This window comes from Oreochromis niloticus, linkage group LG20, assembly GCF_001858045.2.
Source record: "Oreochromis niloticus isolate F11D_XX linkage group LG20, O_niloticus_UMD_NMBU, whole genome shotgun sequence".
In the NCBI taxonomy this organism is placed as follows: domain Eukaryota; kingdom Metazoa; phylum Chordata; class Actinopteri; order Cichliformes; family Cichlidae; genus Oreochromis; species Oreochromis niloticus.
The window spans coordinates 16,685,523-16,699,928 of record NC_031984.2 but is presented as its reverse complement, the minus strand read 5'-3'; the positions used below and the strand labels follow the sequence as shown (position 1 = coordinate 16,699,928).

The 14,406-nt window shown below is 39.5% G+C and overlaps 1 protein-coding gene across 5 annotated transcripts; it reads left to right on the top strand.

Annotated features, from left to right (window-relative positions):
- The first annotated feature begins 3,225 nt into the window (after positions 1-3,225).
- Positions 3,226-14,303, top strand: ggt7 (gamma-glutamyltransferase 7). Of its 5 annotated transcripts, none has more exons than XM_005448821.4 (16): positions 3,226-3,502; positions 4,158-4,746; positions 4,862-5,088; positions 5,274-5,425; positions 5,508-5,625; positions 5,746-5,813; positions 6,314-6,387; positions 6,474-6,667; positions 9,199-9,286; positions 9,706-9,833; positions 9,943-10,031; positions 10,140-10,292; positions 10,402-10,516; positions 10,611-10,748; positions 10,854-10,953; positions 12,619-12,791. In XM_005448821.4, the coding sequence occupies exons 2-16, from the start codon at positions 4,530-4,532 to the stop codon at positions 12,789-12,791; spliced, it is 2,034 nt and encodes a 677-aa protein (XP_005448878.1). In that variant the 5' UTR covers positions 3,226-3,502; positions 4,158-4,529. The 5 variants fall into 5 exon arrangements, with proteins under 5 accessions (XP_005448878.1, XP_005448879.1, XP_005448880.1 ...); XM_005448822.4 differs by lacking the exon at positions 3,226-3,502 and adding an exon at positions 3,569-3,847; XM_005448823.3 differs by lacking the exon at positions 3,226-3,502 and adding an exon at positions 3,569-3,948.
- Positions 14,304-14,406: the final 103 nt, after the last annotated feature.

The following is a 14,406-nucleotide window of genomic DNA, read 5'->3' as shown; positions in this document are numbered from 1 at the left end:
AGAAAACACAGGTACCCGCCAAAAATACCCCCCACGACAATAATCACAATAAATGCTCAGGTTAACACCTGAATCTCGTGTCATTATTTTCATGTGGGACAGCAAAAAGAGGTGTTGAAATGCTGTCTCATATAGGAAAACTTAAAAAGCTTGTTATTATAACACTCAGTGTTATTATTTTATAGCCAAACATTTAAAATAATGCATAAGCGCATTACTTTTGAATATTAAGCTATATTTGGCTTGTGACTTTGCATTGTAAATATCCAAACTGCTTGGATTATGCAATGAAAAGTTGAAGTATTTAACGAAATAATTGTACATTGTAGGTTAGGATGACCAGATGTCCCTCTTTAGAATTTTTGTTCCTTGTCCCCCTGTCCCACATCTGGAGACAATGTCCCACATTTTGACTTGTTCTACATTCCCTCCAAATTCTGGCTTTTACCAGATGCGTGTGAAGGGAAGACTTTTTATGACATTAAGAACACAGAAGGTCAGTTTGTTTAATGCCTTTTTAATATTTTTGTCTTTTTTTCTTAAATGTTTTCTCTGTTTTATGCAGGGGCAGTGGCACAGTATGATTGTATGTCATAAGCAGATTTTTAAAAGAATCCTAAATTTGCCATATTTGGCTCAAAAAGGTATACCAATCTGCTGATACATACGAACTGAAAGCAAGAAAGTGTTAGCAAAGAGAAGAGCCGATGAAAAAACACTTATTATAAAGAGTGGAATATATAAAGACTGTGGTATGAGAGCATGAACACGTTGTATTTGTTTAGAGCAGGGGTCCCCAATCCCAGTCCGCGAGGGCCGTTCTCCCTGCAGGTTTTCGATCTCACCCTGGGTGAGAGAGAGCAGGGGATATATTTGGGCTGTGCTCTCTAATTAACAATATAAAACTGTATACATTTTATCAAATTTCTGTTTGCAAGCTAGGCATGAAAACTTCATTGGTGGCAATGGTGATGTTTTCCACTCTGTCCACCAAAAACACAGTGTCTGCCCCGCAGTTTGCTGAGATCTGGCCACCACAATGTAGGAGCAAGTACCTTTAAGTACGCCTATTTGAATATAGGCAGATTTTTAAGTGTCTTAACTGCAGATGAAAGTAGGCTTTTTGTAGGCAGATGTAACCGTTTGCAAAAAGGGAACAGGCAGGTGTGGTAAAAGAAAGTAAATGGTGTCTGTGGACTGAACCTGGGTGGAGTCCTATCATGCAGTCCAAGCTGAGCAGGAAACTTTAAGGGCTGACGAAAGGCTGAAAAATCTAAATGAAGCTTATTTGGATAGCTCCTCGCGTATCTTAAATGCTCTCGTTTCAAAACCTAACGCAATGACCTTTTAACAAGGACAATGCCCGTAATGTTTTAACGCTCTGAGGGCTTTGCTGCCAGTCAATATCGGGCCCATTACTCCCCCTAGCGGCCAGGAGTACTTCCGGTTGCGTTTCTCGCTGTCATTCGGTGTTAATGATATGTATGGAGCGCATTTCTAATGTGTGTGCTTTTACTCATATATCTGTTGGCTTTACAGTTCTCCGCTATTACAACTCTATGTTTTGGCAAGTTAGAGCCTGCCGCCCAAAGCTTCCTCCACATATTTTTAATCATTAACAACAAAAGAGGATCCAAGTTAAAATTTACAGACATAAAGGTCACCATGATAACATTTGCAAACACTTCTTTGTTTACTTTTTCCTGTTTAAATCTTGCTAACAAGACTCTTATCAAGTCAGTTACTACTTCTCCACAGTCCAGCCCTGTCAGTCGGTGCAAGAAGTTTTCAAGAACTTTAAAAATGTCTTCGAGGGCAAGAAAGTACAATTAATCTCTGTTACAGAGGATGTATTCATTAAAGATTTGAGACTGATAGTTAAAAAAGTCTAAGTCAAACTGAAGTTTATTGAAGTATACATAAACACACAATTGCAAAGCTCAGGGTTCAGCTAATGCAAATAAAACACAACATTATGCTTTGATATAGAGAACAGAAATTAAACTATATGGTTAATTTGTAATACATCATTCCTCCATTTGTAGAGAATATACAATGATGCTTGAATTTACCAAGCATGCCCCGAGTGTATGAACAATACTCTGCTGGAGATAAATTATAATTCTATAAAGTAGAACCACCATCCTAATCTGAACGTTAGAAGATGTACTGTATGAGATTAGATCATGCATAGAGTACATCAACGCTTCACAGTTTAGATACATATCTCAGCAGGAAGCTGCATGAACCAGATCTTCAGACTAGAAACTACAAGGCTGAATGAGACCAGTGAACAGAGATAAAATGTAACTCAAGAAAGAGGACTTAAGTTACTGAAAAATGAGGCTAGGATGACTTTAAATGTATGTATTTGCTGAGCACAGAGAATGTGTACTGATTGTACATGCATATGGATTCCCTGCTGTGAAGCTTGAAGCTAGGGGTGTGGGGGTATAATGAGTGCTTTGCAAGTGACACTGTTTGTGTTTTTTTTGTGTGTTTTTTTTCCTTTTTTAAAATCAGGTTTCAAGGCAACACTTTATCAGCAATGGTAGTCCCAAAGTAGCTACACAAAATCCCATCTGATTTTTGCTCATGAGATTCACTTATCATCAGGAAATGATGCAAAAACACACAGACTTACTAAGAGGAGTAAAGTGAATACGTGACCTGACCTCCATAATCTCCTAGCATGTGGCTTACATGCTTGGGGAAATCTACGTATAATTTATTGTTTATTATTTGTTTGTTTTCCTCTGCACGCTGTTTCTGAAATCTGTCAGATTATTTTCTAAGGATTTTTCAAGGTAAACTCTTTACCCCCTTTGCCACTACCACTTTTGGACTTGGTATATACCTACTGATCTACCACAGTAAAACTGTGTAAAACTAATGCACAGTACAAAAATATAAATATATAACACTCTACCTCATCCATATGCTGCTTTACAAATGTTTTTTACACAGTTTCAACACTGATTTATATCTGTATTGTCCTTATTTTACCGTACGTATTAAATATGGATAATTTACTTATATTTGTCAGAATTTTAGCCCTTATTTGGACTACTTTTCTTTAAATCAGGCTTATTGTGCTTGTTTAATATGAAGCATAAGATTTCCCTCCCTGCATCACAGTCAGTCTAACCACAGACGCTTTGCTTTGAACGAAACAAATAGAGGAATTTCCCATTAAGTGATGACATAAGCAGGCCACTATTGCAACTCTATCACAGAAGTAATTTGACGTCTTGTGCCTCCTATTTCACAGGTGGAGGAACAACAATAGAATAAGGCTTTATGGGAGGGACCGAAGTTTTGTAAGTAGAGCAGGTTTTTGTGCACCTGCTGTGACCTGTTTGTCCAGCTCACAAACACACAGGGTGGAGGTGGACCGTGTACGATGGTCGACCCATGAGAAAACAGAACTGGGATTAATGGTCTTTAGCTGTGAGGGGATAATTCAGAGGCTCTTCGAGGCCCCAACGCTATCTACTGTAAAGTAAGTTTGATATTGTTAGGACGACTGTCGAGGCTAGGCGTGGTGTTTATTTACAGTGTCATATATTTAAATTATTATGAGCATTCGTTCGCACTCACTGGATTATTAAAAACACCCTTATCCCGAACAAGTCCAGCCGGTTATCCTGAGCTGTGGGGCTTTGGTGTGGGCTGTAACACGAAGCTAGCTTCCCTGAGCTGCGCGGTGGTGATTCAGCTTTGGCGACGGAGCTGCGTTCACCTCAGCTCACCTGCTGCTTTTAAAAATCCGAAATAACACAGTCGGGAACGACTTTTTATTTCAGTATCACTGTTATTATTTGACTGGAGAGATTTTACAACGACGGTAAGTGACGTTAGCCCAGCTCCGAGCGCTTTGTAGCTGAATTTATAAAAGGAGATGTGCTAGCTTGTGGCATCGCAGTGGTGGAGGCGCCGCGGAGGCAGGTCCGTGTTTAACCGGTAATAACGCTGTTATTCTGCAATAGAAACAGTTTGTTTGTCTGTGTGTGTTATAAGCAAACATGCAAATATTTAGATTAAGCCGTATTTCGCGAGGGTTTAAATACATAATAAGCATGGTTATTAACATGTGCGTCTTTAAGGAAATTCCTCCTCAAAAACTATTTATTCTGCGTGGTTTCTCGTCTTTGCAGGTTATAGAAAATGCACCATCACTGGAGCTACACACCCGCGTCTTGGCCTATTAATAACATTACCCTAAGGAGGACAAATGAGACTGCTGTGATCTTTTTGTAAGTGTGCCAGTGTCACACTAGAGATTTATAGATCACGGTAGGGAAACTGTGATTTATTGGGACATTAAAGATAAAGCAGATGAGGTCATTCTCCAGCGCCACAGCAACACTAGCGGTCCATAAAGGTATATTTTAGTGTTTTAGTGTGTTTTAGTGTGGATAATAGTAGCATGTGTGTGGCTTTCCATACCAGCCAAGAAACAAATGGGACAGTGAATATGGATACCCTGCATTAGGTCCTCAAAGATAAAGATACAGTAAGTAGAAGTCATGCACAACGCTGCTCCAGAAATCGTGGCCGGATACCCTAGTGGAAGCGTGGTGGATAAAGATGCCAATCCAGAGACAACCTTGGGGAGCGCTTACTCTCCAGTGGACTACATGAGCATCACCAGCTTCCCCAGGTTGCCAGAAGATGACATGTCTGGAGAAAACACCCTGAAATCCCGCAAGGATGATGACAACGTCCTGAGTGAGCAAGATACAGGTCAGTCAGAAGTTATCAAAGAAAAATGTTTATCTCATACACAGTCATGGTTACAGGGGAGCTTTTTTGTGATTTGCTGACTAATAGTGTTTGGTATGGTGGTGCTGTGTCTCAGACCCAGATCTGTTTCTGAAGTCGGCTCGCCTCCAACGCCTCCCTTCCTCGGCTTCAGATCTAGCTAGCCATGATGCTGTGTCGCTGCAGGAGACCAGCATAGACCCTTTTACAGAAGAATGTGCCTGCCAGCGAGATGGCTTGACAGTCATCATCACGGCCTGTCTCACCTTTGCTACAGGAGTCACTGTGGCTCTCATCATGCAGATCTACTTTGGAGACCCACAGGTTGGGTGGCATGTCTGTTTTCTGCAGTCATGTTGCAATGCTGTTGCTTTGCTCAAATAAGTATGGGTTATTATAGGATTATGGGTGACTCCACATGCTTCTAAGCGTCATTACATGCAAGCTTGTGTCAATCTGGATGTTTTTTTTTAACTGCCTCTCTCCCTTTCTGCTTTGTCTACTTCAAGGTCTTTAACCAAGGAGCAGTGGTGACAGATGTGGCTCAGTGTACATCTCTGGGCTTTGATGTTCTTGAAAAGCAGGGCTCCAGTGTTGACGCCGCCATCACTGCTGCTCTCTGTTTGGGAATTGTGCACCCTCACACGTCTGGTATCGGAGGGTGAGTTTTAGAAACAGATCAATCTCTGCTAAGCAGATTAAGTATGAATTTGAAGACCACTTTTTGCTCTGTTGATGATCAGTGGCGGAGTTATGTTGGTGCACGACATCCGTAAGAATGAGACAAGGGTCATTGACTTCAGAGAGACAGCACCATCGGCGATCAACGAGAAGATGCTGCTGACAGACCTTCAAGATAATGTAAGGAATTACTCTGGAGGACTCCTTATTATACCTATTTGAGATTGCTCAGAGAGATGAAGTTAGCCTTGTCACTCTTTGGATTATTTATGCACTGTTTACTTTGAATTGGCATTTCAGAATGGCTTGCTGGTGGGAGTTCCTGGCATGCTCAGTGGGCTGCATCAGGCACACCAGCTCTATGGCAGGTAAACAGCATATCATGCAGTCTTTTTTTCTTATGCCATGAATAGTTGCGGCTTTCTGGATCATCTGCATTCCTTTCTTCTTGGTTATTGTTTAATTCACTTTGTTTGTGACGCTCCTCAATGAAACAAATCATTTTCTTTCATTGTTTTTTTAAGGCAAGAATAGCAAAAGCTGATATTTTGAGCTCTTGACAATGACTGTGCTTCTCTCATTGTTCAGAACTAAAGCAGTGACTCATTGTGAATATACACCAGCTGTGTTTAAAGAAAAGCCAGTAGCTTATTTTTGTCAGATTGTTAAGCCGCAATTACTCTAATGCTGTGTAATTATCCTGATCCAGAGGCCTCGGCTGTTAAGAGCTAACCTGCTTGATCCGTTTAGGGAGAAAATGTGGCTTCTCAATTTAGCAAAATATACTCTTTGAAAATGAGGAGTGTCTGTATGAAACATATAACATTTGTAAAAGAAGGCAGACTTGTATGACCTTTGATTTCATCAGGATCCCCTGGAAAGATGTTGTTGTCATGGCAGCAGATGTGGCCAGAAATGGATTTAACGTTAGTCATGACTTTGGTAAGTATAGGGTAATATATAGAACAAATTGCTTGGTGAAGTCACTGTCTTTTATCTCATCTGCCCCCCTTTTGTTCTCTCCACAGCTGAAGCTTTGGCAAAAGTTAAGAGCCAAAACGTGTCAGCTGCATTTCGGAATTTATTCCTACCCAACGATCAGGTTCCCCTCACCGGACAGTTCACCAGACGCCTCGATTTAGCAGCTGTTCTCGATGCTGTCGCTGTTAAAGGGATATCAGAGTTCTACAGTGGAAATGTGGCTCAGGAAATGGCATCTGCAGTAAGGAAAAACATTTTTTTTCACCAAGCTACAGATGTGATTATATAAGTGGTCATGAATTCTGCATAGTCTCAGTGGCGAGTCCCTTTCCTATGCTAAGTCACTGTTATACTTGTCCTCTTGTTCCCTGTACGACTCGGGTAAATAAGGCTTAAGAGAAATTCAACTTCACTGTGACTTTCGGCTACCTATCTTCAGATTAAAATAAACACATTTTATAAACTTGAAGTATTGCTTCTTTTTGGAAGTACTTTCATGTCTATAAAATTAAAACATATAAGCAAAAGCTTACAGAAATAAAAAAAATATTCAGTGCAGTTTTCAATATTCATAGCAGTTCATGAGATAGTCATGACCTCTAATCTACTTCTTCTTGTTCCTGGGCACAATTTTCCCAACATTATTTTTAGGCCTCTGAACATATATGTTCCCATATGTCTCATATGTCCACTGTCACTGTTGGGTGTAACATTTTTCAGTAAAGGTCTAGGTTACGATACTAAATTCAGTAATTACATTACAGTTATTTGTACAGTTAGTTTCATTAATTACTTACAGTTATCACTATGTTGATAACTGTAAGTAATTCCAAAAAAATATGCCTTTTTCTTCCTGCACAATTGTGCTGTAATCAGCTGATTTTAGTTCATTAGAAGGGAAATGATGGAGCGGTCTCCACTGTTTTAGGAGTGGAGATATTGAGATTACTTTTATTATTTCATTTTTTTCTGAGAAGAGCAAAATGCAAACCACAGCATTTGCTCTTTGCAAGCATCTGCAGTAGGTAGTAATAGGTGTGTCCTCGTTAGGAGAGGGATTTGTGTTCATGTGTGGAACTATAGCCTAAGATTTGTATTGTTAACTAGTAATTACATGAAAGTTTTTCAGGTATTTGAAGAGTAACTAGAAAGCAACGTAACGAGTAGTGTAACAAATTATTTTCTACGGTGAGTACCTGTGTAAGTAAAATACTGCATTACATTTCAGTAAAATAATGAATATTGTGTAAAAGATTACTTTTGTGTGTGTGTTCCATGTACACAAACTCAACATGATTTGGATTAGGGATTTTAAAGAACTTGTTTAGAGCTGGGAATTAAAAACTAGTGGATTAGGTTGAAAAAAAAAAATGCAACAGTTGCTACTTCTTTTACAGCACCGATTTCTTGGTTGCCATGGTGACCCATCCCCACTATGTCTGGACCATATAAGTGCTCCAGGCACGAAATGTAGACACGAGTTAAATATATTCGTTACAAATTTGCGCTCTCTGGCAGAACTGTTACAATTCATGTCCATGAAGATGAACACAGAAATTACTTTTTTGTGATTTTGTGACATTTTACTCTGAGACTGGGCTGAAAAATTACAGATCTCACAACAGAAAATGTTGTGACAGAATGTAATACAAAAGGTCATTACATGCAGTTTATTGTGACAGTGACTGATGTAGATGTAATGATAATCCAAGCAGCACTAGCTTAATAAAATGATAATTCATTTCAATGAAATTTGGACTTGAGTTCTCTAATTAAGCATAAGTTGTTGTTTTTTGTTAACATGTGGGGTAGCAGGCATCACAGCAGGTTATACCAGATGAGATATTTTCACTCTCTAAATTTTTTAAAAAACTTTTTTCTATAAACAAAATCTTAAATTACATCATCTTAAATTCATCCTGAGATTCTAAATAATAGGGCTGTGCAATATGACTAAAATCTCATATCCCGATATAACACATAAGCACATAACAAAATAGTGCTTTTTCTGTAAATTCTGTGAATCCCAGGCAATTCAACTTGTGTGAAGTATTTTCAGCTGGGCATCTTGTACCTCGAGTCGAGTGTTTTGACCGATGCATGGAACTATAAATTTTTAGATATAAGTTTTAACGGCCACCATTTTCTTTGTGAGTATTTATTACATGGCGTCCTACTGGGAAAAGCCTGTTCTAACATTTGAGTCTAAGATTTATTTTGAGTACCTGGCGGCTCTTTTTTGCTTCTTATCCGTGAACTCTCTCCATACTCTTTCACATGATTGTTGCAGGTGATTGAAGAGGTTTGTCGTGTTTGAGTCTGTGGAGGTAACCGGTTTGCGGCATAATTTGCATAGTGCAGTTTTCTGGTCCGTGTCAGACTTTTCATAACCAAACCATGTCCATGCTACAGAGGTAGCCCCTTGTTTAGGAATAAGGTCCTCGATGTGTTTTGACTGGTCTTTCTGTTTGGAGCTACCTGTTTCTGCCTCATCATCACTGGCTATGCTGGTATTCTCTGTGCCCCGCTGAAAAAATATTGCCGTAAACAGTGTATTTTGTGACACCATTACAAACAATAGCGTATAATTTGAAACGATAAATGTTTTCATTTCGTCATTCAATGTATTTTTTCATATCGCACAGCCCTACTAAATAAGCATTAGAGTAAATGAAATGTTTCTCACTCTTAAAATGTCCAGTTAGTAACATTAACACACAGGACAAAGAATATTCTCCTCTAAATTTCAGTCTATCTTTCATTTTTTAATAGGTGAAAGCGAGAGGCGGAGTGCTCACAGAGGATGACATTCGAAACTACAGCTCAATCCTAGAGAAGCCAGCAGAAATCACCTATCAGGGTAAATACCAGTTCAGCTATTTTCAAGAACACAGCACTGATCTGAAGCAGTTCTATGAACACAGCTTGTCCTTCCAGTATTTATTTAGTAACAGCCAGTTACATTTGCAGTTGACAAGGTTAAAGTGTTAAGGCTGGGTTGGGCAACATGTTTTTGGTATCATCACAGAAATCCGTAACAGCCTTCCAGCATATTGTAATTTAACCGATCTGTGAAGGAACTGCATCGCCTCCGGGTTTCAGGCTCTGTTAAGCAGCTACATAAAATCCAGCCCCTGACCGGACTTTGGCCTGTTTTTTTTCATCAGATTAGGTGTAGAGAGTGAAGAAGTCCATGGCAGAAGTGAGAGTTGGTGCCCTTGGTGAACACATTTCCAGTGTATTTCTATTCGGTCTAATAAACTGTTGGTGTTCCTGTAGGACACCACGTCATGGCAGCCCCAGCCCCACATGCAGGCGTTGCTTTGATCACTGCACTCAACATCCTTGAAGGGTACAACATCACCAGCCAGATGCCGAGGAACACTACCTACCACTGGATTGCAGAGGTAATGCAAAACAGTATAGCACAACTTACAAAGCCTATTAAGTGTGTGTAAATTAAATTAATTGACAGGATTTAAAAAAAAACATGTTCATTATGCATTAATCTTCCAGGCTGTGAAAATAGCTCTGGGCCTGGCTAGTGAGCTGGGAGATCCCATGTATGACTCCTCTGTCCCAGAGATTGTTGATAAGATGCTGAGGTAGATATCAACCCACCTAACCCCCACTGCCTTTTATATTATATAAATACAGCCTAATTAAGTAAGATATTTTATTTGAACTCTGTCCTTTCTTTTGCAATCTTCAAGTAAATCACAGGCTTCCCAACTTCGCGAGATGATCAGTGACTCTCAGGCATTCCCCGTCCAGCATTACACAACAACCTTTACCTTGGAGGATGGTGCAGCAGCAGCCCAGGTCATGGTCATGGGCCCAGATGACCTCATTGTGTCTGTAATGAGGTATGCAACCCTTTAAAATGGCTGTAGGGGATTTAAGCAAATCCTAAAGATGTTTAAGAGTTGATTAAAATTCATGAATAATGCAAATTAAGACTTCTGTCTGTTTTAGTTCGTTAAACAAACCCTTTGGCAGTGGGATAGTGACTCCTTCAGGAATCCTTTTGAATAGTCAGATTCTGGACTTCTCATGGACTAATAAAACACAGGGCTCATCGCCTAACCCAGTAATTGCAACTTTTTTGTTTCAGTGTTAATGTATTTGTTCTTAACACATTTGCAGAATCTCTCATGGATGTTGTTTTCTTTTGGTTGGTGTAGCATAACAACCTCCACCCTGGGAAAAGACCCATGTCCTTCTTGATGCCCACAGCAGTGAGGCCAGCCGTGGGGTTATGTGGCACATACGTAGCTGTTGGATCATCCAATGGAGAGAAGGCTCTCAGTGGCATAACACAGGTTGCTTAATTACTGGAGGAATTTGTAACTATCGTAGTTATTTTCATCAGTGTGGAAATACACGTTGACAGAAGTTTACTTTGATGTTATTCTCATCCTTCATAGGTGCTGATGAATGTTTTGTCTTCACGTAAAAACATGAGTGACAGTTTAGCATATGGAAGACTCCACCCGCAGCTGGAGCCCAACACCCTCCTAGTGGACTGTGAGTTTTTCTTACTGATAGACACTTTTATCAGGTTTGATCCAAGCATAACAGTGTTGGTTCATGATTACTGCTATGACATGCAGTAAACACCATGCAAAGAGACATGTAGGACCCTTGTACCACTGCTTATTTTGTCTTCAGGTTGTGTTCTCTGTGTACACTATGCAAAGTAGAGGAGGAGCAGGAAAAGCAGCAGGTACTTCTGCTGTCATGGAAAGCAGATGCCAAGGTTTAGTGTTTCCATGGAACAGTAAAGTGTCTTAGTTAAAAGATCAGTCTTCTGTAGTTTTAGTAGGATGTAGCATAAATGGACTGGACTGGTACTTATATAGCACTTCTCTAACTGAGCACTCAAAGTGGTTTTTACTACACGCCTAATTCTTTCAGTCACACACACATACACAGCGCTTTCATTCTATGCCTTAAAGCGCTTTGTCTTGCATTTGCACACACCCTCACACTCAGACTGATCCATGGAGAGCAGCTTGGCCGGTGATCAAACCACCAACCTTCCAATCAGTGGACGACCTGAGCCACACCCACCCCCTAAATCTTAATTTCATATGTGGAAATCCCACGAGAATTTTGTGTTACGTCCAGGATTTATGAATAATAATATTGAATCAGTAGCCACTTTATTAGTTATACATAGACTAACAGATACTAAGATAAGATAAGATAACCTTTATTAGTCCCACACGTGGGAAATTTGTTGGACTACAGAAGAAAAGCATTGCCTGCTCTGATGAGTCTGATGAGTCTTGATTTGTGCTGCAGCATTTAGACAACAGAGTCATACTTTGGCAACATGAATTCATGGATCTGGTCCTGGTGGTGTAAAGATGTAGTGGATATTTTCTCGCCACACTTTGGGCCACTTAGTAAGAATTAAGCCTCATTTAAATGTCTCAGCTTACCTAAGTATTGTTGGTAACTGTTATGACCACAGTGTACACACCTTCTGCTGGCTGTCCATGTAATCTAGCAACTTAGTGCATGGGCTCTTAGAAAAGAAGAAAGCTTGGCAGCTCTACATCTATGATTGCCTGGGAAAATTGTGAAGATGAATACTGTGTTACAAAAAACAGACAGATGAATTATCTGGTTTATTAGAAATACACTTTATTGTCCTCTGGCTCTGTTGATATTAACAAGAGGGGTAAACTACTAACTGAAAGCTTCTAGATAGATCCAACTAATCTACAAAAATTTTTTAAAAATATTTGTGAAAAAAACCCCAATATTTGGCTCCAATCAGTTCACTAAAGTACAAAAGAAAAATGTGTCCAGCTAATCTAGGTAGCCTGAATCTATTGGTATTAATCCAAAGGTATCCTAATGTAGAATCATGAATTATCATATGGTTGAATTAATGGTCCATCTCTTAGCTACCAGAGCTTATTGACTGGTAGATGAGCAGCAGAGTGATGATCATTGGCTCAATCAGAGCCTCTGCTGCCTTCTACCTTGTCTTAATCTTGCCCTTGAATCTGTGTCATAAGTCAAAAGCCAGAAAACACATGCTTGGTTACAAACCTGATATACTAGGTCCTTGTACAGTTAGAGTTTAACCACACTGTGATCCCACAGCTACTGTTTTTATTAGCTCAACATTATGTTAGTACCATCTTCTGTCTCACACTTTCTCTTTCTCTCTTGCAGCCAAGTTTTTAGAAGAGGATGTGGAGGGGCTGGAAGCCAAAGGTCACATAGTTGAGAAAAGAGATATTTTGTCATTGGTGGAGGGCACACGGAGAACTAATGACCTCATCATTGGAGTGAAGGACCCCCGTAGTGCTGATGCCTCTGCCCTTACTATGTCCAATATGCCTTAGTGCATCCGTCCAATCGTACAAACATATAATGCCAAGATAGTAAGACTTACTCTGTATGACGCCTAAAGAGAGAGTGAGGAGGCTGCTGATCAGATAAAGATAACCAAAAGATTCTGAAAGGGATCCTGGATAGCTAATTTGTTTTGCTCACAAGAATACTAAAATGGTCACCATCTTGCATATCAATTACTCTACCACATCCTCATGTAACGTCCAGTCACGGTGTACATAGTGTTGAAAATGTGTGTTCAGTACCCTTACCCTTAGTGGCATCAGTCTGCAGCCTGCATTATGCAGAGCAGGGTAAAGAAATGTTAGGTGTGCTCATAACTTATTATCCAACACACTCCAGGTCGGTGGTGAAAACTGTAATCTTTAAAGGTTAGAAATTATTGGGTGTAGCAGCTAGTTTAGACCTGAGCGAGAGGTTTTATGTAAATTAACAAAAGTAATGATGCCATGAAGTCACCATTTAAACAGCACATGCATGGTGCAAAGTGCATATGAGTCACCGGATTGCTTTTCATCTCTTGCACTACATTTCACCATTAAACCAGATCGCGTGTGAGATCAAATGGAGTGGTGAAGGTGATAGTATTTACACCAGTGATTAAGCCGTGTATTGTCACACATGAACAAGACTGTCCTGAACTGAACACAGAGGCTAAAGCTTTTACTCTCCTGCTCGTTATATGGTGTGTAACTGTGATTAGATGTTGTTTGGTACAGCTGCTGCAGCTTTAACTGTTGCAAACAAACAGTGACTCTCTGGACCATTTTTAAGACTAGCAAACGCATTATATGTCGTACACAAATGTGATGAGACCGTCCTATCTCAATCAATTTCCCTCATCAAGTGGATATGATTCCGTTTAAAAGGTTTTAAATATCAGTTACTGTAGAGTGAACGTATTTAAATACATAATTTAAGACATTTGAGTTGTTGCATGATTTTGTTCTCACTTTGAACCTGTGAAGGCTTTTTTTCTTTTTTTTTTAGAGCTGGTACACTTGTTCCTAAATTTGGATTAATCAAATTCTTTAGAGATGGAATGAATGTAATGACTATTTTTATATGAACATTTGTTGTGCTGTACACATTATTTCTACTGTTGGAGCATTGCATTCACTCGGCACATATTTAGGAAGGGATGTTCTGTTTACTTTTTGCCTACTTTTGTTGTTATATTAGCTAGAATATTTCAGGAGCCAGCAACTTTTGTAAATCATTGCACTTGAACACAAAATGTGTTTGATCTTTGCATCCAGAATGGCCAGTGCTGACTAATCAAATTGGGGTTTTCACCTTGTTTTCTCCCTCACCAGTGCAATATGACTGTTGATGCTTGTTTCCAGTACTGCAGAGTACCATGCCTTAAGGCACACATTTGCACAGTCTGATGTTGCACCTGCCTCTTTGTTTCTTTGTTTGTTCATGTTTGCTGATTTTAACAAAAATCAGCACTGTTCAGACCCAACAAATAAAATGTTTGCACACATCCTAAACATTAAGGATTGTTTATCTCTTTTTGAGCCTTCATACACTGAGCAAAACACTTGAGCCACCACCTATTTCTGTCAGATTTTTTTTTTTTTTGTAATTTTTAAAAAGTGA